The sequence below is a fragment of the Artemia franciscana genome, chromosome 10, assembly GCF_032884065.1.
Source record: "Artemia franciscana chromosome 10, ASM3288406v1, whole genome shotgun sequence".
Taxonomy (NCBI): domain Eukaryota; kingdom Metazoa; phylum Arthropoda; class Branchiopoda; order Anostraca; family Artemiidae; genus Artemia; species Artemia franciscana.
In genome coordinates this window covers 6,864,627-6,886,245 of record NC_088872.1, presented here as the reverse complement: position 1 = coordinate 6,886,245, position 21,619 = coordinate 6,864,627, and the positions used below count along the sequence as shown (strand labels likewise).

Genomic DNA, 21,619 nt, shown 5'->3' with positions numbered 1-21,619 from the left:
CGGATAAAAATTCTGAATATTCATTTTATTCACCATAGTCGAAAAACCTAATAACTATGTCTTTGGGGACGACTTACTCCCCCGCAGTCCCTGTGGGAGAGGCTGCAAGTTACAAACTTTGACCTGTGTTTACATATAGTAATGGTTACTGGGAAGTGTACAGACGCTTTAAGTGGGATTTTTTGGTTTAGGGGGGGATTACGTGGGAGGATATTTCCATGGAGGAACTCCTCATGGGGGAAGAGAATTTCAATGAAGGGGACGCAGGATTTTCTAGCATTATTTGAAAAAAAAACAATGAAAAAAATAAATATGAAAAGTTTTTTCTACTGAAAGTAAGGAGCAGCATTAAAACTTAAAACGAACAAAAGTTATCACACATATGAAGAATTAACTTCTTCGTAATACCTCACTCTTTACGCTAAAGTATTTTTAGTAATTTCAACTATTTATTCTACGGCCTCTGTGATTCAGAGGTCATTCTTAAGGAATTAGGACAAAATTTAAGCTTTAGTGTAAAGAGCGAGGTATCGACGAGGGGTGAACCCCCTCACATACGCAATAAAAATATACGAATATAGAAGTTCATTACGTAAGTTAATTCGTAAGTTACGTATATTTATTACCAATGAAAACTTTCGTAAAATTAAAAGTTCTAGTTGCCTTTTTAAGTAATCAAAAAATTGGAGGGCAACAGGGCCTCCTCCCTCGCTCCTTTTTTCTCTAAATCTTCCGATTAATTGCAATTAATTAATTTGCAAATTACGTTTTAATTATTTATGCGCGGAGAGCCAAGATCAAAACATGCATTAATTGAAAAACGTCCAGAAATTAAATAAAAAAACCAGTTTTTTTAAATGAAAGTAAGGAGCAACATTAAAACTTAAAACGAACAGAAAATACTCCGTATGCGAAAGGGGCTTTTCCTCCTCAACGCCCCGCTCTTCACGCTAAATTTTCTTACTGTTTTAAAAAGTAGAGTTAAGAGAAAGAGTCAAACTTTAGCGTAAAAAGCGAGGCGTTGAGGAGGAAACGCCCCTTTCATATACGGAGTAATTTCTGTTCGTTTCAAGTTTTAATGTTGCTCCTTACTTTCATTTAAAAAACTTGTTTTTTATTTAATTGTATTTAAAATTTGACCTGGCAAATATGTAAGTTTCATTAAATTTAGTCTTACCCATCAAAAGATACGAGCCTGAGAAAATTTGACATATTTTGGAAAATAGAGGTAAAGAGGTAAACACCTCCTAAAAGTCGCAGAATATTAACGAAAACCACACCATAGCATTCAGCGCATCAGAGAACCCCGCCGTAGAAGTTTCGAGCTCCTATATACAAAAATGTAGAACTTCGTATTTTTGCCAGAAGACTGATCACGGGTGCGTGTTCATTTGTTGTTTTTTTCCTCAGGGGTAATCGTATCGACCCAGTGGTCCTAGGATGTCAACAGAGGACTCATTCTAATGGAAATGAAAAGTTCTAGTGCCCTTTTTAAGTGACCGAAAAAATTGGAGGCACCTAGGCCTTCTCCCAAGCTCATTTTTTCCCGAAGTCAACGGATCAAAATTTTGAGGTAGCCATTTTGTTTAGCATAGTCGAAAAGCATAATAAGATGTCTTTGGGTACACATACTCCACCATAGTTCCCTGGGGAAGGGCTGCAAGTTACAAACTTTGACCAGTGTTTACATACAGTAATGGTTATTGGGAAGTGTACAGACGTTTTGAGGGGGATTTTTTTTATGAGGGGGGGGGGGGGGGGTGAGGGGAGGGAGCTATTTTGAAGGATCTTTACTTGGAGGAATTTGTCACGGGGAAAGAGAAATTCCATGAAGGGAGCGCAGGATTTTCTAGAATTATTTAAAAAAAAACAATGAAAAAATAAATATGAAAAGGTTTTTTAACTGAAAGTAAGGAGCAGCATTAAAACTTAAAACGAACAAAAATTATTAAGCATATGAGGGGTTCATCTCCTCCTAAATACCTCGCTCTTTCCGCTTAATTACTTTTAGAAATTTCAACTATTTATTCTACGGCCTTTGTGGTTCTGGGGTTACCAAACAGTTCGTGGTAACGAACTGTAGTAAGGAGCGACCCGGCTCAATAGTAAACAAAACTCTAGAAAACAGAACTTTGGTACCAATAGTTACATCAAAAGAATTAAATTTTAATGCTGATTTTAAATATGTAAGTTTCATCAAGTTTAGTTCTACCCATCAAAAGTTACAATCCTGAGAAAATTTGCCTTATTTACAAAATAGGAGAGAAAACCCCCCTAAAAGTCATAAAATCTTAACGAAAATCACACCATCTGATTCAGCGTATGAGAGAACCCTACTGTTAATGTTTCAAGCTCATATCACTAAAAATGTGGAATTTTGTATTTTTTGCCAGAAGCCAGATCACGGATGCGTGTTTATTTGTTTTTGTTTTTGTATTGTCTTTTTCCAGGGGTGATTGTATCGGTCCAGTAGTCCTAGAATCTTGCGAGAGGGCTCATTCTAACGGAAATTAAAAGTTATAGTGCCCTTTTTAAGTGATCAAAAAATTGGAGGGCACCTAGGCCCCCTCCAACGCACATTTGTTCCCCAAAGTCACCGGATCAAAATTTTGAGATAGCCATTCTATTCAGCTTAGTCGAAAACCTAATAACTATGTCTTTGAGGACGACTTAATCCCCCACAGTCCCCGGGGGAGGGGCTGCAAGTTACAAACTTTGACCATTGTTTACAAATAGTAATGGTCATTATGAAGTGTACAGACGTTTTCAGGGGGACTTTTCGCGTTGAGGTGGGTGGGGGTTACGAGAGAGGATCTTTCCATGAAGGAATTAATCATGAGGGAAGAGAATTTCCATGAAGGGAGCGCAGGATTTTCAAGCATTATTTAAAAAAATGAGAAACTAAATTATCATTTCTTTTCTCCTGGAAGTAATGAGTAGCATTAATACTTAAAACCAACATAAAATATTACGTTTATAAGCGGGTTCGTCTTCTCCACAATACCTTGCTCTTTACACTAAAGTGTTTTTAGTAATTTCAACTATTTATTCTACGGCCTTTGTGATTCAGGTGTCATTCTTTAAGATTTGGGATAAAATTCAAGCTTTAGTGTAAAGAGCGAGGTATTGACAAGGGGACAACCTCACATACATAATAAAAAATACACAAATATAGAAATTCGTTACGTAAGTTAACTCGTAAGGTATGTATGTTTATTACTAACCAAAACGCTAGTACAAAACATAAAAAACCTAGTTGCATTTTTAAGTAGCCAAGAATTGAAGGGCAACTAGGCTCCCTCTCCCACCTCTGTTTATATCAAAATCATCCGATCAAAACTATGAGAAAGCCATTTAGACAACAAAAAAAAATTAATATGCAAATTTCGTTTTAATTATTCATGTGCGTTGAGCCAAAATCAAAACATGTATTAATTCAAAGACGTTCAGAAATTGAATTAAAAAACTTTAATTTTTTTAACTGCAAGTAAGGAGCGACATTAAAACTTAAAATGAACTGAAATTCTCCGTATATGAAAGGTGTTGTCCCTCCGCAACGCCTCGCTCTTTACGCTAAAGTTTTTTATTGTTTTAAAAAGTGCAGTTGTGACAGAGTCAAACTTTAGCGTAAGCTAATTGTTCCTTAATACACTCCGACAAAACCGGCTTGTTTTCGAGTTTTTTACGGCGTAAACTTGAGTGTTGCGTAATAGTACACAAGTGCCAAATATTTTTTGTGGAATATTTCCAATGAAATAAATCGAGAAAAAAAAAGAAAATAACCCCCAAACCTTAATTTTGAAAAATAAATTTTGACCCACTCACACAAAACACATTTCCGTAAGTTAACACTACTAGCACATTCCCAGAAATAATATTCATACATAATGTATGCACAAGTTTATATATATATAAAAATACATTTATGTGTAACATTTAATACATAAAATCAGATCATACATTTAAAACAGCATTTTAAGAAGCAGTTAAAGCGAAACCCGGATGATTATATTTATACAATGCTTCAAACACTTTAAAACAGGTTCCTATTATTCAAGAATGTATAGTCTACGGTATCTCCTAATTAATGACTTCTTTAATTATGTATAAGATCAATAACATTTAATAACAACTAATTCTCATATTAACTTTTACCCAAAATAACCTATATTTAACCAGATACGCATATGACTTTGCGTATTTTTCTCCGCATAAAGCAATGACCGGTTGAAACATTTTTCTGCCTGAGGTACTCACAACTATTGAGTTGATGTTAAACAATTTCTGTATAGTTCAGTCTAGTAAGTTACACTGAAAACTGAAACCCATCCCGGTGTTTAATTTGTGTCTTTGGGACACCCATAATTGATTCCAGGTCATCAGCGTTGAGTATACTCTGATGCCAAGGAGTTGCTTTATGTTTTGCAATAGTGAGATAATTTAAGATATTGGATAACCATGGGTTTTTCATATTCTCCTTCGATGTCACCCAATGAGGACGAAACTGTGAGTGAGGAGAGTGATTCGAGATCGAGAAGATACAGCAGAGCACACAAGGTTAGTTCTGTACTCGGTATTGGTTCAGTACCAAGATTATCACCCCTAAGGATTTATAACTATTTCTTGTGATTTGTTATATTGCCTAGAGAAAAGCAATATATCAGCACATAAAATCACTAAATTATTGAAGAAAATCACTAAATTAACCAAAAAATTACTAAAATCTAGTATTTTTTTCACCGAGTGGCAACCCTGACTCCCACTCTCCACTAAAAAAAGTTGTTTATTAAATTTGAAGTCCTAACTTACAATTACTCCACATAAGAAGGAAACAGTGTAAATTTTGGTTGAGGTTAAGATGACAGCTCTCAAGAAGGAGTCATGCTAAAAAACAAACATAACAATTTTGAGATTGTTCACTTTTCGGCTCATTTTTGTGGTTGTGTTGGTGTTTTTAAAAAAAATATCTGGTATATGCCTAGAGAAGGAAATATGTTAAGAAAAAAATTCATGCTTCATAATATGCAGAATAATTGTATTTAACACATTTTGTTTCTAGCCCTGCTATACTTTACCCCAAACATCCCCCATCCTAACATCCAAATATATAACCCTAATTATATATTTTCCATCTATTCTCCCAATGCGTCTCTTGTTTCAACCCGTGTACCTTTAAATTGAATCAACTGTGACGAAACAAGAGCAAGAAAAAAAAGGTAAGGGTAGTAGAATTCATTGGAAATATATAATTTGAGCTATATAAATTTGCATGTTGCTGGGGGCGCAGGGTAAAGTATGGCAAGGTGGCATGCAAACTGTGTTAGCTACATTCATTCCGTGTATTATGAAGTATAAATTATTTTCTTAATAGATTTCCTTCTCTACAGATCATTCGCTAGGCTTTTACCGCTTATCCCTAGCTCCTCCCTAATGATCTCATATAGCCAAGGGCGTATCCAGTTATTTTTCTACGGGGGAGGGGTTACTTGTTTTCGGGAGAGGGGGGTGACAAGAAAAAACTTTTATAACTTATCAAAAGTCATATATCTGCATTTTTCTTACGGTTTTACGAGTTAGACTATTTTTTTCGGGGTCTAACTAAAATTCTTATTCTATAACACGATTCACTTATTTCCTAAATGAAAATAGTGGTATAATTTATTCAAAATCCTGGAGGGGGGGGTGTGAAGTTGGCGCTAATTTTTCCAAATCAAGTGAAAATTACAGTGAAAAAATAAAAACGAACCATATAGTACCATAAAGGCAAAGATACACTAAAGGAAAATGACCCATATATTTGGATGCTTGAATTATGCAGGCTTATATTAGTTTTGACAAGATTTTTGAAGAAACTAAATTTCAGCTTGGGGGTCAAACTTGGGTCTGGAGGGGGAATTTGCTTCCCTGTCCCATAGCTAATTACGCCCTTGAAGAAAAAGTAAAAAAATGTAAATGTTGCCCACATCAATAATTTTTTTCATAAATTTACCAGCTCTTCTCCTTTCTATTAGGTTTTATTTGTAAAATAAAAACAATCGTTTCTAGAAGCTAAAAACTGGAGTTTCCCAACCTTCATGGAACCTTTTTCGATCCAAACTATGGTTGCGCCAATGGCACTCACAGACCTCCCATAACCCCCCTCGAAAATTATATTTTTAGGGGGGTTACTCTCATAATACAAATCCTGGGTACGTCCTTGCAACCAAAACAAGCTGTTACGCTATAAGCGGCATAAACTTTGGGAGAGGGGGGTCAATTACCCCAACGATTGTTTTTGTGTCCTCTTCTGGACTTAAAAAAAGTACTTGTTGGTGTATTTTCGTGGAAAATACATTTCTTATGTATTTTTTATTAAAAAGAAAAAAAAACTATAAATGTGTCACGCATAGATAAAAAAAGAAGCATTTGCCTTCCCACTCCCCTAAATTTGTCACAAAAAAGAAGGAAAGCTTGAACAGATGTGTTGGCTCCTATGCCTTTGTCCCCTCAACCTCATCCGCCCCCGGGATATATAGAATTTACCCTCCAACCCCCCTAAAATATGTTACTTCTTTTGTTTATGCCTCTTCAAAATATCAAAAGAGAAATAAGGTAGGTAATTAGAATGCGAAGAGTTAAATATGGTACAAAACGTTATGAGTAGAACAGGAAATTCCAGACAGGAATAAGTAATGTCACGGCACTAGGTCCTTTGCCAAACAATGAAACTGGTTTTCCTCATCTGATATTCAAATCAGTCAAAGAACCGCTAGACCCAATAATATTTTTAATTAATCAAGGAAATTGTTTTGTTAATGATATGCTGGAAGTTCGTTTTATATTAGCCCATTTTTTTCTGTCGTCATTTTTAATTACGAATATCTATCCTATATAACCTAAATTATCTCTGCAACGCATTCATAAACGATCTGGTAATTCCACATAATTGTCTATCTTGGTCATAGGCCATGTGATCCAATCGCTTGTCAAAGAAAGATAATTGGCAGCTTGCTGGAGGGGTGCCAACTTTTGGAAATTATGAATTTTTTGTGGCACGTGCAACATATGATGGAGGTGTGCTAGATACGGTGCGAGGTGCCCCGCCATGGTAGAAGTCTGCTTACGCGTGGAATATGGTGTGTGCCATGCATGGAGGAATATGAATCCATTCAGTAGGCCTAGGTTAGTTTGGAAAACATTGGTAGGTTAAATAGGCTATTTGGCTTTAAGGTGGTAGATCTAATGAGGACTGAATCGCGCCGTCTTTATTCTCCCTTGTATTTTAAAGTACCTGAAAAGACAAGAATGAAGTAGTTTCGCTTGAAACGGAGCCACCAAACTCTAGATGGCGTTGGTAATTTTTTCATTGGCGCTGGTGCCAGTTTTATCCTTATAAATTTTTCGGTACTTGTCTGTTGAACGAAACATACTCAAGACTTACGCTGTGTAAGATCTGACAGAAACTGGTTTGCCTCTCTGGGATCGGTTATAATTGCTTACTTTGAGTGAGAAAAACTACGATGTATGTATGTTTTAATTAAATATTTAATATAGAGAGGCGGTTAGGAGTTAGGTTATGTTAGGGTGGGCTGTGTTAGGTATTTAAAATAATGTGTACTGCGTAGCCTGCTTTCCATAACTCTGTCGCAGTTTCCATAATTTGTTTCTACAGTATTATATTATGATCATGTTTAGGTATATTTCACGAGAATTAACCTAACTTCACTTCTTGGGTATGTTTCGTTTAACAGACAAGTATTAGTTGTTCATTCTCTTTGGCCAATACTTTTGTGGACAACTCTATCACACATCGTCTTTTTTCCAATATTTGACAAAATTGAATCTTTTATGGTGATTTGATGCATAAAAATTCTATCATCAATAGTCACGCTCAACAGACCATACTGTATGGTCTATATTGAACATTTCCTTACTTTTAATTTATTATTCATTACATAAAAGTGTTTCAAGTTAAAAAGAAAAAAAAACCGCGGACGTCCGTGAACTTGAAGCCTGCAGTTCGTTTACCGAGTGACCAAATTTTTTGTTGTTGTTCTTAGGCCTAGTCTTTACTGATATAATTTATATAAAATTATCCGTCATAAATAAGTCTTAGTAAAATTTAGCTACCGCTTGAGCAGGCAAGTATTCTGGATTTTGAAGGGGGAATAATATTAAAAGGAGATTTGGTAGGGGGACATTAGAAAAATTATAATTTGAAAAAGGGCTACCCAGAAGTTCAGTAAAATTTAGGATTTTCGGGAGGTGGTCCGAGGCCCCCTACCCGGGGATGTCCCTGTGCTGAATTTATTTATTATAAAAACTAGTTAAAGAAAGGGAAAAAAGGTCTACACTTACAGTCCACAAAAGCTATGGGTACGTACCTATTCTCCTAAACTACGTACGTACGTTCGTAATTTTGGAGTGATATGATGCGTTTTCGACGGCTCCTTATTTTTCAGAACACAATTTGTTGTGGTCAAGGCCATATCCAGCGGGGGGGGGGTGTTTGAAATCCTCCCAAAATGTTTGTCCTGCTCGTAAAACCGTAACAGACATGAATATAAGCAAATTGTTGATGCCATTCTAAAAGTGGTTGGTTCCCCCCCCCCCAAAAAAAATCCTGGATACGGCCCTGGTTGTGGTTCTAAGGTATCCTCATAACAAAATCAAACCTGCGTTTTGATTAATTGAAGAGAAGCTACTACTAATGAATTGTCACTACAAATTGGGTAGTTTACCATTGTTCATTTGTTCTTCTGTTTCTTTAGTAACTAAACCCCATCAATTTCCTGTATTTACCCAGTTTTCAAGGATTTTATAATAAAATAAACACAATAATTAAACAAACATTATTATGAGTTTTTCTTGAGCTCATCCTGATTTCGTAAGCAATATTTACTTTACTTGTTCTTCCTTAACAAACAAACAAACAGAGTACATTGTTTCCACAACACTGCATTTTGTATAAATTGAGTACACGAACCTAGATTATAGCATAGCCAGGGTGACGAGTATATTCCCACCATAGTGACGAGTACCAAACTTGTACATTTCTTATTATACCTCTTCCCGCCATAGTGATAAGTATATCTAACGAAAATAGTACTTTTTAATACTTTCTAGCAAAGCTGGTAAATTCTGAAAAGGAAGTACCAAACAAAAAGATCAGACACATGAGCATCCGCCTAAATTTATCTAGGGGCTAAGGTAAACTTTGAAATATATCCCAGGAGGAGGAACTAAGGCTTGATATTTTTTTTACAAAAAGGCACTGGATTTTTTTTCTTTTAAATTTGGAGTTTATTTTATTTTTGGTTTTTAGGAGAGGGGGATGGGGTCCGGCATCCATCTCATCCAACATCCTATTGAAGCCAAACCTTATCAAACAACGCTTGGCTTTATAGATTTGTAAGTAAATACCGACGAAGAACTAACTGTCTTTTTGTCATATAAAATAAGAGAATTCAACGAGGAAGTTTGTGAAGACAGTGAATTATCAGGGAAGTTTGTGGAGACGCTTATGAGAACCATTTGGAGCATTTTTTATTTATTATGTATTCGCTGTTTTCAAAAATTTCCTCGATATCTTATATTTTTAAGTTTGCAAGTATATGCAATTCACCGGTCCAATTTAGAGCCGTTCTTTGGTTTAAACCCCGTCTCTAAATCCCCTCCCCAACTGATCAGGACGAATTCTGCATGTAAAGCTGAAAGGAAACAGATTCTTTCTCGAGGCAAAAGTGAATCATCTCACCGAAAAAGAAATCCTCTAATTGTCATCTGTCTATATATATATATATATATATATATATATATATATATATAAAGTGCCAAAACCCTATAGGCAAGTGTGTATTCTCCTGGAGGGCCCTTGTGTTGGGTTGTTGCCTCTGAATTATTTGTCTATACTGTTTTTATTGTTTGGTAAATGACACTTATACTTATTGACGACACGACTGCCTGTCCATGGATTATTCTTTATGGTTGATTGTGTATGGCTATGCTGTTTGACCTATGTGATTGTATGGATGAGTAGGATTAAGGCCTCATTCAAATGCTGGTCTATATTAATTACTAATGTAGGAAAACAGTCTTCCTTTTCTCCTTCTGTCTTCCTTTTTTTTTTTTTTTTTTTTTTTTTTTTTTTTTTTTTTTTTTTTTTTTTTTTTTTTTTATGTGTGTGCTGTTGCATTGGTGATTTCTATTTTCATATATATATATATATATATATATATATATATATATATATATACATATATATATATATATATATATATGTATGTATATTTGTGAAAGTAACCATATGTTTACAGTAGTTTTTCTGCGGTTTATAAACAGGATACATCAGTAACTGACAATCATTCTTAAATCTTCCTTCCCCCGTCATTTTGATAAGTTGTTACCTACAATTTTAATATTTTAAAAAAATTATCTATTTAAGTTAATTTAACTTATAATATTTAAGTTGATATTTAAGTTAATTTAAATTAATTTAATTAATTTAATTAATTTATTTAATTAATTAATTAATTTAAATTAAGTTAATATTTAAGGGAATATTTAAGTTAATTTAACTTGAAGCTTGCTTAAAAACAATGAAAAAAAAAAATTTAGTCGATGAAAGTTAGGCTGATGTCTTTAATTCTTCATTGCTTATGTTCTTTATTATTTAATCTTTATTTAATTTATCTTTATTTTTATTTGTCTTTATTAAATCTTTATTTAAATCTTATTTTTATTTAATTCTTCATTACTGTTCTTTATGTTCTTTATTATGTCTCTGACTACAGAATACATCTTGTCTGGTAATATTTTAGTTTTTGATTCTTTTTTCTCTGAACTTTGATTGCATTATTGTGACGCTTTTAAAGGTAAGAGAATGCAGTTGATGAAAGTGAGATTAAGTCTTTTCTTCTTCATTGTTTTTTCTCTTTATTATGTTTCTGACTGTAGAATACATCTTGTCTGGTAATATTTTAGTTTTTGACTTTTTTTTTTCTTTGATTATATTATAGTGACGTTTTTAAGGACATAAAAATGATAAAGAATTTGCCTCTTTGATCCATTTTAGTCCTATACCTGAAAATCGTGATTTAGTAAGATTTTATTTGATTGTTTCAAAATAATGAAGTTTATAGAGCAGTACCACATGTTACGTTTTTACAATAGAATACATTTGTTTTTGACTGTATAATTCAATATAGAATTTTGCTAAAGAATTTTAGTATGTTTCTGACTATAGAATGAATCTTGTCTGGTAATATTTTAGTTTTTGACTTTTTTGAACCTTGGTTGTATTATAGTGACGTTATTAAGGACATAAAAATAAAATTTATTGGTCCCTTTGACCCACTTTAGGTCTATTTATTCCTGAAATTCATCATTTACTAAGGTTTTCCGGCACTTCCTTGTTAGCTAGTACACACTCAAGAATTGAAGTTAGGTTAATCATAATGAAATATACCTAAGTATGGTAAAAATATAATAGTTTAGAAACAAATTTGGGCTATGTATTTGAACATTGGAGGGGGTAAAGTATAGCGGGTCTGCATGCTTAGTGTGTTAGGCACAATTATTCTGCATATTAAAAAGTATGAAATGCTGGATCTGCTATACTTTGACCCTATCGACACCACCTAATGTGCAAACATATAGCCCGAATTTGTTTCTAAAGTGTCAATATGTAACTGAAATATAGCTACAATGCAGTTTTCCACCGAGCCGAAGCTAATGGTCTGGTATAAAGACCGTGAAAACCGGTTATTGTTTGATTTTCGCGATTCAAATTCTCCAGTGTGTACTAGTGAACAAGGGAATACCGATTTTTCTTTTGATTGTTTTAAAATAATGAAGGTTTTAGAGCAATACCACATTTCATCAGTGTTGTCAAGTAAAACCGCCTAAAATTGCTGCATATGGAGGGCAAGGTTGCCAGGTTTTTGGTCTATGAATATCTGCTGCGCATCCAAAAAATTGTCTTTTTTAACTAAAATGTGTCCATCTTGAAACCTCAAAAGCCAAATGCTATTTTTTTTTACCAGTTGTATCATTGACCAAAAGACGCTTTGTAAACCTGTTTCAAAGCGGTTTGTTAACATCAAATATAATGAAAATAAATCCATATAAAACATTCATACAAATGACCTTGTGTGGAAGAACACGTGAATCGCTTAATTTGGAGAAAATCCTTTACTCACAAAATTTCTAGCAAAACCTGGATGCTAAAAAGAAGCACTAATTTGGTTAAAAGTAAAAATTTTTCACCAGAATATAAGTCCAGTTGGGAAATGTTTCATTTTATATTTATTTCGTTTAACATGTTTCGTTTTATGTCATACTTTTGTAAAATGTTTCCCTTTGGCCCTTTTATGTGAAACTGTAACACTTTTTACCCTTTATGTCATTGTTTCCCAGCACATAGGAATATGTCATTTTGACATTAAACGTGTCCAGTTGGCAACTCCGTATGGAGAGCTTTATCATTAAAAGTTGGATTCTAAGTTTTTCTTGCTTTGATAAGATATATATGGTTTTATAAGTTTCCCCTATAACAACTCAAAATGTCAGATTTCATTTCATTGTCCTTAGTACTTGAAATGGTTAAATAACAAAAAGAGAAAAGAAACCCGTCGCGGTTCTGGCCTCTGTTGCGCCCAGGGTAAAATATTGATTACCCTCCCTGTCTCCAACAAAATTTTGGGGCCAAATTTTAACAAAATTTAAATTTATTAAACAGATTGTATTCAATTTATTCATTAATTTACGTTTATTTTTATTTGTTATTTAAATAATTTCATTGATTCAAATTTTAACAAAATTTTCATTTATCTGCTAAATTATTTTCAGTCAATTAATTAATTAAAAATTTCATTTTTTATTTTTTATTTATTTCGTTTAATTATTGTTAGTTGTTTTAATGATTATTATTGAATCAGTTATTATTTAACCATACCTTCTACTTTATTTTGATAAAATATAATTTCAAAAATTACAAAATTATTATTCGTTAGATTATTTATTTGAAACTTTGCGCCCCTAAAATTTTTGCGCCCGGAGAAAGTGCACCCTCCCTAAAAAAGCTCTAAGAGAATCTCGATATAGTTGAATCATTTCCGCGTAAAAAAAGTAAAAAATATAAGTCAGCTATGGAAAAGTAAAGAGTTCAGTGACACTCCTGCAGCTTTTATCATAATTTTGTGGCTGGGTTAAGTCATGCATTGTGACAGAAGTCTTAAGTTCAATCAAACGATCATTAAAAACAAAATTTGACCATTTTTTAGACGTTCAAGATGATTAGTCCTGAATTGCCATGATTTTATTATTAACTGTTTAATATTTGCCGCAAAATAATTAGTATGAACGTTGAGGCTCTTCTTACTTTAAGGGCAATGACTCTCGTACGGTGTTAATTAAGGCGTGAAAGCATTTAACTGTCCACAAACTTTTTTTTTGCCTGTGGCATTAATTACAAATGAATGCTTAAAATTTAAAGGCTTGGTTAAGAACGCAATTTTCAATAGGCTTCTTGTGAACTCTTTTTGTAGGCTAAAAGTTGTATTTCTGTATTCCAGTTGTACGATCACAACTTGTGTTATCGTTATATTTTTTATTTTTGCCATTTCTGGTGGCTCTTTTTTTTAGTGGGAAGAACACTTTTTGTGGCATCGGCCAGAAGCGGTAATTGCCCCCTTGACTTTGGAAAAAAAATCGAAAAAAACAAAACCCCTTTTAGATTTTGATAATAAAACTTTTCTGTTTCTTCATTAATATCAGTAATAAGAATTCCTTAGACACCCCCCTTACATTTTTATGAATCGGTGTCACTAGTGACGTTAGATTTGCTTTTTGATAATTTTCTTTTGTTTTCTATTTGTAATTTGTTGGTATCATGTTTTGACCGAACGTATACAGAAATAGTTGTGTACATAATCTTGAAACCAGCTGAGATATTCAGCAGTTTTAATAATTTTAAAGTATAGGGATCTTCTCCTTAAGTTTTGTAGCTACAGAAAGTTTTGTTAAGTTTTCTCCTTAAGTTTTGTAGCTTCTCCTTAAGGAGATCTTCTTCTTTAGTTTTGTAGTTACACCCCTTCCAAATAATGTGCTAAAAATATTATATATCCCATGCCCCTTGGCTATCAGGATATGGAAACCTCTTGCCTCCCCACCCCCAAATAAAAATGCTGGAGATTAGCCCCTGGGTAAGGTGTTAGTTAAGGCGTGAAATCCTTTACCAGTCCACTTCTTTTTTAGCCTGTGAAATTAACACTTGAAATTTAGACAATTGGCTATCAGCAAAATCTCAAATAGGCTACTTGTGAGCCTGTGCTATAGGCTAGAAAGTAGTTAGTTTTTTTTTCTGTGGGGCGATCATCGTTTGCTTCGTCATAAGATTTGGTTTTTAGCCGGGTTTTTCTTATATTTTAATTTTTTATTTTTATACAATTGATCGGCATTGTGTCTGCACAGAATATTGACTTTTTGACTTGTATTTACATAATAAACAAAAATATGAACTATTACAAATATAAATCACTACGCTAGGGAAAAATTTAAATTTTGCTAACGCCTAGCGATTAACTATATAAACATTCCTAAGGACATCCTAAATTAAAAATAATAACAAAAAAAACTACATAAATGTTCCTAGAAGCATCCTACACTAATTAAAATAATAATGATAGGAAAAATAAAAAAAGCAATCACCTTCTCTCAAGCACCCCCAGGGTAACAACCCTCATCCAAATTCAAATCCCTCCACCCCAAACTCTTCAACCGCTCCTCCAAAAATCTAATAGAAAAAAAAAACTAATTCCCCAACAAATACTCTTTAAATCCTTTTTTTAATCTGTGGGAAACACAGTTTCCAATACAAAAAAATTGTGAAATTTACCAATCCTGAATGTATTGTTTCACCTGTTTTTCTTTTTCTATGAGTTATATTATACCCCCCCCCCCGCCCCTCCAAAAAACTGCTTTTGTATTTCTAGTAAAATGGACAGTCTATGGACAGAAGTTTAGTTTGAAAAAATTGACAGTCGTAGAGAAGAAATAGGAAGCTATACTTTAGATAGATTATATTTCTAGAGAGAAAAGAAAATCTAGGTTTTCTAAGAAGGCCAGTGTTCTAAGAAACCAGGGAATATTTAGTTTAAAAAACTTTTTTTTATATGGTTGTTTATGTTTAAAGATCAGATTTTATGACTCAGCAGGTTAAGTAATTGCTTAACTTGTGGTATTGCAGTGGATTGATCTCTGCTTGGCAATGCAGAGCCTAGGGTTCGGTCCCGGCTGGCGCAGGTCTGAGGGTAAGAGGACTCGTCGGTTAAATAGACTGCCACGAAACATCTATGAATTCTTTAGGCGCCAAAAGTGGCTTATGAAGATTTATTTGTTTTATTCAGTATTTTAACATTTTAGTTGATTAAGGTATATTTTAAAGAGACTAGAACTTTTGTGTTCCTAAAACTATTTCCTAAGAAAACGGTTCTTTTTTTCCAGAGTGCTGACACATTCAGTCTTAGTTCTCCAGCTACTGAATTTTTGCACGTGCCCTTTGGACAAAATAATGTCGCTTCCACCTACTGTCCCAGTGTTTCAAGTAATTCTTTCGCAGCTCAATATCCACCAATGTTCGGGTCAGATTCAACCCTTGTAAGGCTTTCACATAACAAGTAAGTGAACTAGGTGATCGTTTTGCGATTAAGTAGGAAGAGTGGTCTTAAAGTACTTAGGACAGTGGAATTATATTTGGCTGATTGGATTGTATACATGAACATTTATTCAACTGTTCATGCCTTAAAAAATAAGGAAAAATCAAAACTTCAATTTGGAATAAAAATTCCCCAGTACGTTGTAATGCTTTTTTTGGCAGTAGCGGGTGTCGAGTGTAAAGAAAAGAAACGTGGTGTAAAACCAGCAAAAAAAAAAAAAAAAAAAAAAAAACATGTGGTACCAAACTGTTTAAGAAACTTTAGTGTGGTTGCCTTTGGGGGTCAACATGTTGTTAAGATTTTAATTTTTACGGACAAAAAGAGCTGTCAACTTTAACCATTCAGTTTGCTTATTTATTTTCATTGCTCAACGGGACAACATAGGCAAAAATATGATACTGCCCAGAAACATAATTTTGAAACAAACAAAAGAAAATCCTAAATCCTTCAAAGTTTCAGTTTTCACGCATGAATAGACCTTAGATTGTTCGAAGGGACGAATTTTTTTTTTTTTTTTTTTTTTTTTTTTTTTTTTTTTTTTTTTTCATGTCCTTTGTACTTCTAATAGTAAATAAAGGCCTTTTGGACTCTGTATTTTGGGAAATGATTAGTAATTAAAGTTGTTTTCCAAAACATAGTTGTGGTTTTTGCCCGATGATTCGTATGAAAATTTCCGCTAGAGCATTTACTGTGTTTTGAACCTCCCGAAGGAGGTTCAAAATCGGTAACCTCCTCCCCTAGATACGGTCTTGCTATGTACTGTATGTATCTATTTACATGAACTAGAATTATTGACGAGTGGAGGTATATTAATAATTAAGAATAAGGATCTAAGTTTGTATATTAAGTTTTTAATATTAGATCTTATCACCGGAAACTATTGATATTTTTAAACCATACGTGTTTTCACCAGTTTGATATTACCATACCATATTGGCAAATGTGGTCACTTTGGGAATGATGCTGCCCGTTGAGTGAAAATTTTCATCCAAAGTCTTAACAAATGTGTCGATGTAAATTGCCAATCGTTAAAGTGTTAAGTGACTTAACTGTAGCACCGAAGAACACCTTACTATAACAAGCCGTAAGATACCTTAAGAGAGCTTTTAACTGAATTTTGGGATCGGAATAGTCTATTTAGCTCCTAAAAATATGAAAATGTAAATGGTTGATGATGAAAGCTTGTCACTTTTTATAAATTTGTTTGTCACTTTGTGGGTAGTAATCCTTAGTTTTGTGGACTACTCTTATGACTAGCTAGGTTAATGCTGTGTCATCAACGTGCTGCAATGCCAAAAGCCCATTCACAATGAGATTGACTAATACCAAAATTTGGCTAGTGCTAGTTTTAGCCAATAAGATTTTTCGTGGAATTTTCTGGTTGGCTGATCTCACTGTGAATGGCCTTAAGAATTTTCTTATAATAATGTAAAACTAGACCTGTCCAAATTAGCTGCTGAGAGGATTAATATTTGCAGTTGTAAAAAAATCTTGTTTGGCTACTTTGGGGCTATATATGTTTCGAAATCCAGAACTTTCCGGACTCTATGATCGACGATGACTTTCAAGAAATCGTCCACGCCAGGTGGTGATTGCCATGTCTCGCCTAAAGTTTGCCATGTATGGCACGATTTGCCGTCGTGTGGCAAGGTTTGCCACGCGTTGAATTTCAATATCTGTGCCAGGTGGCGGTGTGTCACCCCTCGCTAATGGTAGTAATTGAAACCTATCACCAAAAATACTAAAGGTGCTGATCTTTGTTCTGGCCAAATGGCTAGTATGTACCACTAAACACATGCTAACCGGTAATTGCATATTGAAATTTACGCTTCTATCAATACTGATTCAGTATTTAGCGGCTTATTAGTATGGATCTAGTGACTTGACGAGTTGGTTTCAAATGTGTCATTTGCAAAATCTTCATTTATGTAAAAAAGTATGGGAAATAGGTAAGATTCAGGTCTTCGGCAAATTACCATGGGAGAATAGAAAATAATATATATAATTTTCTTTTCTTTTTTTAACTGGTTTCCAGATTTGTTTTTAAACTCTATTTTTCTTAAAGATAGAAAATACTTTTTTCTCTATGCAAAAATATTTAAATTTATAACATATAAAAAATATATAAATGCGTTTTATATAATATATAAAAACATATAAATTTATAATCTGTGAGTATGAGTGAAAACAAGGGACCAAAACGGTTGGGGCTTCGCATACTACAGATATCAAATTGATCTAAGTAATAAATGTGTAAACAAAAAAAAAGTCGGGGAGCTGAGAAAAACGAGTTAAAAAGATGGAGTTATGTAGAGCAGAATGCGTTTAAAACGTCTTTTAGAAGCGAGTTACAAGAAGAAGATGAAGAGCCCCTGCAGCGACGGCTGCCGACGTCATAAAAAAATAGAAAGTTTGAAAGACAATTGGATAATTGAGAATGTCATTCTGGATTTTTTTAGGATTTAAGTAGAAATTTTGCCGTAAGTAATAGTTATTACTTTAAAGAGAAATTTCCGCGTAAATCGCAGTATCAGGGTACCGAACTTCGCTCTGTGAAGCGAATTTCGGACATTAAACTGCATCTGGCGTAGTGTTTTCTTTAAACACCCTAATCAATTCGTGAATTTATGTCCCTAAACTCTACAATGGAAAAATAAACTTAGTTTACTAATAATCCAGTCTAGAACAGCAATATTTTTAGCTAAATATTTAGCTATGATCGTTCTCAAAGTTCAATTGACCTGTACTGTCAATCTGTAAGGCTCAATCGACCTGCAAGGTAGCGATTTAATTAAATAATGGCTGCGTGCGAATTTGAAATAAATAGGATAAAATTAACCGGATCGGAACGTTCCGGTCGGAACGTTTAAGCATAGTCTCGCGATTGATATTCACTCACCCTTTTCGAACTGCCAGTCTTCATTTTGACAGTCATCTCCAGTCTATGACAATTTAAGTAAAATAGTTTAGGGGCGCTGGGAGGAGGGAACGATTTTTTCCAAAACCGTAACCTTTTAAATCGGTTTATTTTCACGCCAGAAAATGTTAGTAGACCAAAGAAAACGGTATAGTTATTTAGTATAGCAGTTAGTATAGCATAGCACTAATAGTATAGCAGTTATTTAGTATATAGGCATTAGTATACCAATGACCGTTTAAGAAAATGGTCATGTCATTTTCACTCGTTTGAAGATATAAGATACAGAATTACAGATAAATTTCTATTTAAATTACATAGGATAGTAGATTAATGATCTCAATTATCTAATTCTCTTGAAAATTAGCGTATTAATTATAATTGTGTTTTCTTTATTCATTAAATTTAATTTTCAGTTTTAAAAGTCCCTGTAGCTCAAAGTAGGCCCAGGACCGTTCCTAGGATTAGGGGTGCCTGAGAAAATTTAATTACAATGTATCTCCCTACTCAAATATAAACAAAAAAGACGCATTAAAGTGAAAAATTCTAATGAAAGTGGATTCAATATTTGATAAATATAGAGGAATATCTGATAAATATTCATCTATGAGTGTACAACGTTTTCCAAATTAAAAATATTTGCCAAGAAAATGCTGCTTTTTCTGTGAAAATTAGCAGAAATTTTTTTCTGCCTACATTTTTTTTTTCAATGGGAAAAACAGTGCGTCCCTTTCGCCCTTTAGTGTTGAACACAGTTTTTAGAGTTGAGATTGTTCCATCTTCCAGAGAGGTGAAATGATTGCTCAGAGCTGCTACCTATACTATGCGGAAACCCGGTGAAAAATGTTAGAATGGATTTCCGGTGTTGGAACTTTACCGTACATTTTATCCCGGTTGCAACTTTCAGTGGCTGGCTCTCTGCCAGCAAAATCTCACGTTGAGAAAAAATTCTCAAGAAACTCAGAAGCTTCTCACTCACTAACTTACCATTTTATAAGAGTAAGGAAAGAGAGCTTTTGATACCAATTTTTTTCCATACCTTAGATGAGGACTGGACAAACCTCAGTCTGTGGCAGCGGTGGCGTTTGGGTGAAGAAGGCAAGGAGAAGGACCCAATGATTTGGAAGAAAATAGTTATATAGTCCATGCCCCTTGACTCTCCGGATGTGGTTACCCCCCAATAAAATGCTAGAGCTACGCCCCTGGCCCCCAGACTGCATTTTTCCTACCAGAGCATATTATGTGGCCCCTTAAGAGGCATCTGTTGCGATCTAGTGTCAATCTTTTTGTTTGATTGATTTATATTACCGTTAAATTTCCCAAGTATTTCCATCGTAACTGCATTCCCACTCAACCAAAATTACAAAATAAGGACTGCCTTGAGTTTGGTTTTATGTTGAGATTAAATAAAAAAAAAATTAGTTTTTTTTACTGAAAGTAAGGAGCGACATTAAAACTTAAAACGAACAGAAATTACTCCGTATATGAAAGGGGTTGTTCCCTCCTCAACGACCCGCTCCTTACGCTAAAGTTTGATTCTTTCTCTCAACTATACTTTTTAAAATAGTAAAAAACTTTAGCGTAAAGAGCGGGCCGTTGAGGAGGGAACAGCCCCTTTCATATACGAAGTAATTTCTGTTCATTTTAGGTATTATTAGGTATTATTAGCTGTATTAAGTATTAAAAAATAAGACAGACTCTATGACCTTTCAGGGGGTGTTTCCCCCTATTTACCAAAATAAGACAAATTTTCCCAGGCTCGTAACTTTTGATAGTTCAGATTAAATTTGATGAAACTTATATTTTTAAAATCAGCATAAAAATCCGATTCTTTTGATCGATCTATTAATATCAAAATTCCGTTTTTTAGAGTTTTATTTACTATTGAGTGGGTAGCTCCTTACTACAGTTCGTTACCACGAACTGTTTGATTGTTGAGGACTTTAGTCAGATTGCAGTTTTGTCAGACTGCAGAATAAAAAAAAAATAGGTGATATTTTAATGCCACAACTTCTCGATGTAAGTAAGGAATTTTTATATTATTTGCTTTCATTGGATGGCAGTACCGGATGCACAGGACACTGCACAGCCCTTTTGTATTTGGTATAAGCACTAATTTTCAAGTCACGGAAAAATTATTTAGTGGTTAATTCACTCAAAGAAATGAAGAATAGCATGTCCTTTTCGCTTTCCTACACGCCCTTTTACTAACAAGAAAAATCACTTTCAAACAGTTCGTTGTAATGAACTGTAGTAAGGAGCGACCCGGCTCAATAGTAGCCAAAACTCTAAAAAATGTAATTTTGATACCAATAGCTACATCAAAAGAATCGCATTTTAATGCTGATTTTAAATATATAAGTTACATAACGTTTAGTCTTACCCATCAAAAGTTCCGAGCCTGAGAAAATTTGCCTTATTTTAGCAAATAGGGGGAAACACCCCCTAAAAGTCATAGAATCTTAACGAAATCACACCATCAGATTCAGCGTATCAGAGAACCCTATTGTAGAAGTTTCAAGCTCCTATCTACAAAATGTTGTCATGAATTTGTCCCATGACAAATGAATTTGTCATGGGGGAAGAAAATTTCCAGGAAGGGAGCGCAGGATTTTCAAGCATTATTAAAAAAAAACGAAAAAATAAATATGAATTTTTTTTTCAACTGGAAGTAAGAAGCAGTATTAAAACTTAAAACGAACAGAAATTATTACGCATATGAGGGGCTCACCTTCTCCTAATTCCCCCGACTTACTCCCCCGCAGTCCCCGTGGGAGGGGTTGCAAGTTACAAACTTTGACCTGTGTTTAAATATAGTAATGGTTACTGTGAAGTGTACGGACGTTTCAGGGGGATTTTTTGGTTTGGGAGGTTGACTTGAGGTGGGGGGGGGGTCACGTGGGAGGATCTTTTCATGGAAAAACTTCTCATGGGGGAAGAGACTTTCAATGAAGGGGGCGCAGGATTTTTTTAGCATTATTTAAAAAAATGAAAAAATAAATATGAA

At 34.1% G+C, this 21,619-nt stretch overlaps 1 protein-coding gene across 2 annotated transcripts in view; it reads left to right on the top strand.

Moving 5' to 3' along the window:
- Positions 1-4,264: 4,264 nt before the first annotated feature.
- LOC136031714 (uncharacterized) overlaps positions 4,265-21,619 on the top strand; it is a 144,832-nt gene continuing 127,477 nt past the window's right edge. For both annotated transcript variants that reach the window (XM_065711419.1, XM_065711417.1), the window contains exons 1-2: positions 4,265-4,557; positions 15,484-15,656. In XM_065711419.1, the coding sequence (XP_065567491.1) occupies positions 4,459-4,557; positions 15,484-15,656 (272 nt within the window). In that variant the 5' untranslated portion in view covers positions 4,265-4,458. The remainder of the gene's footprint in view (positions 4,558-15,483; positions 15,657-21,619) is intronic.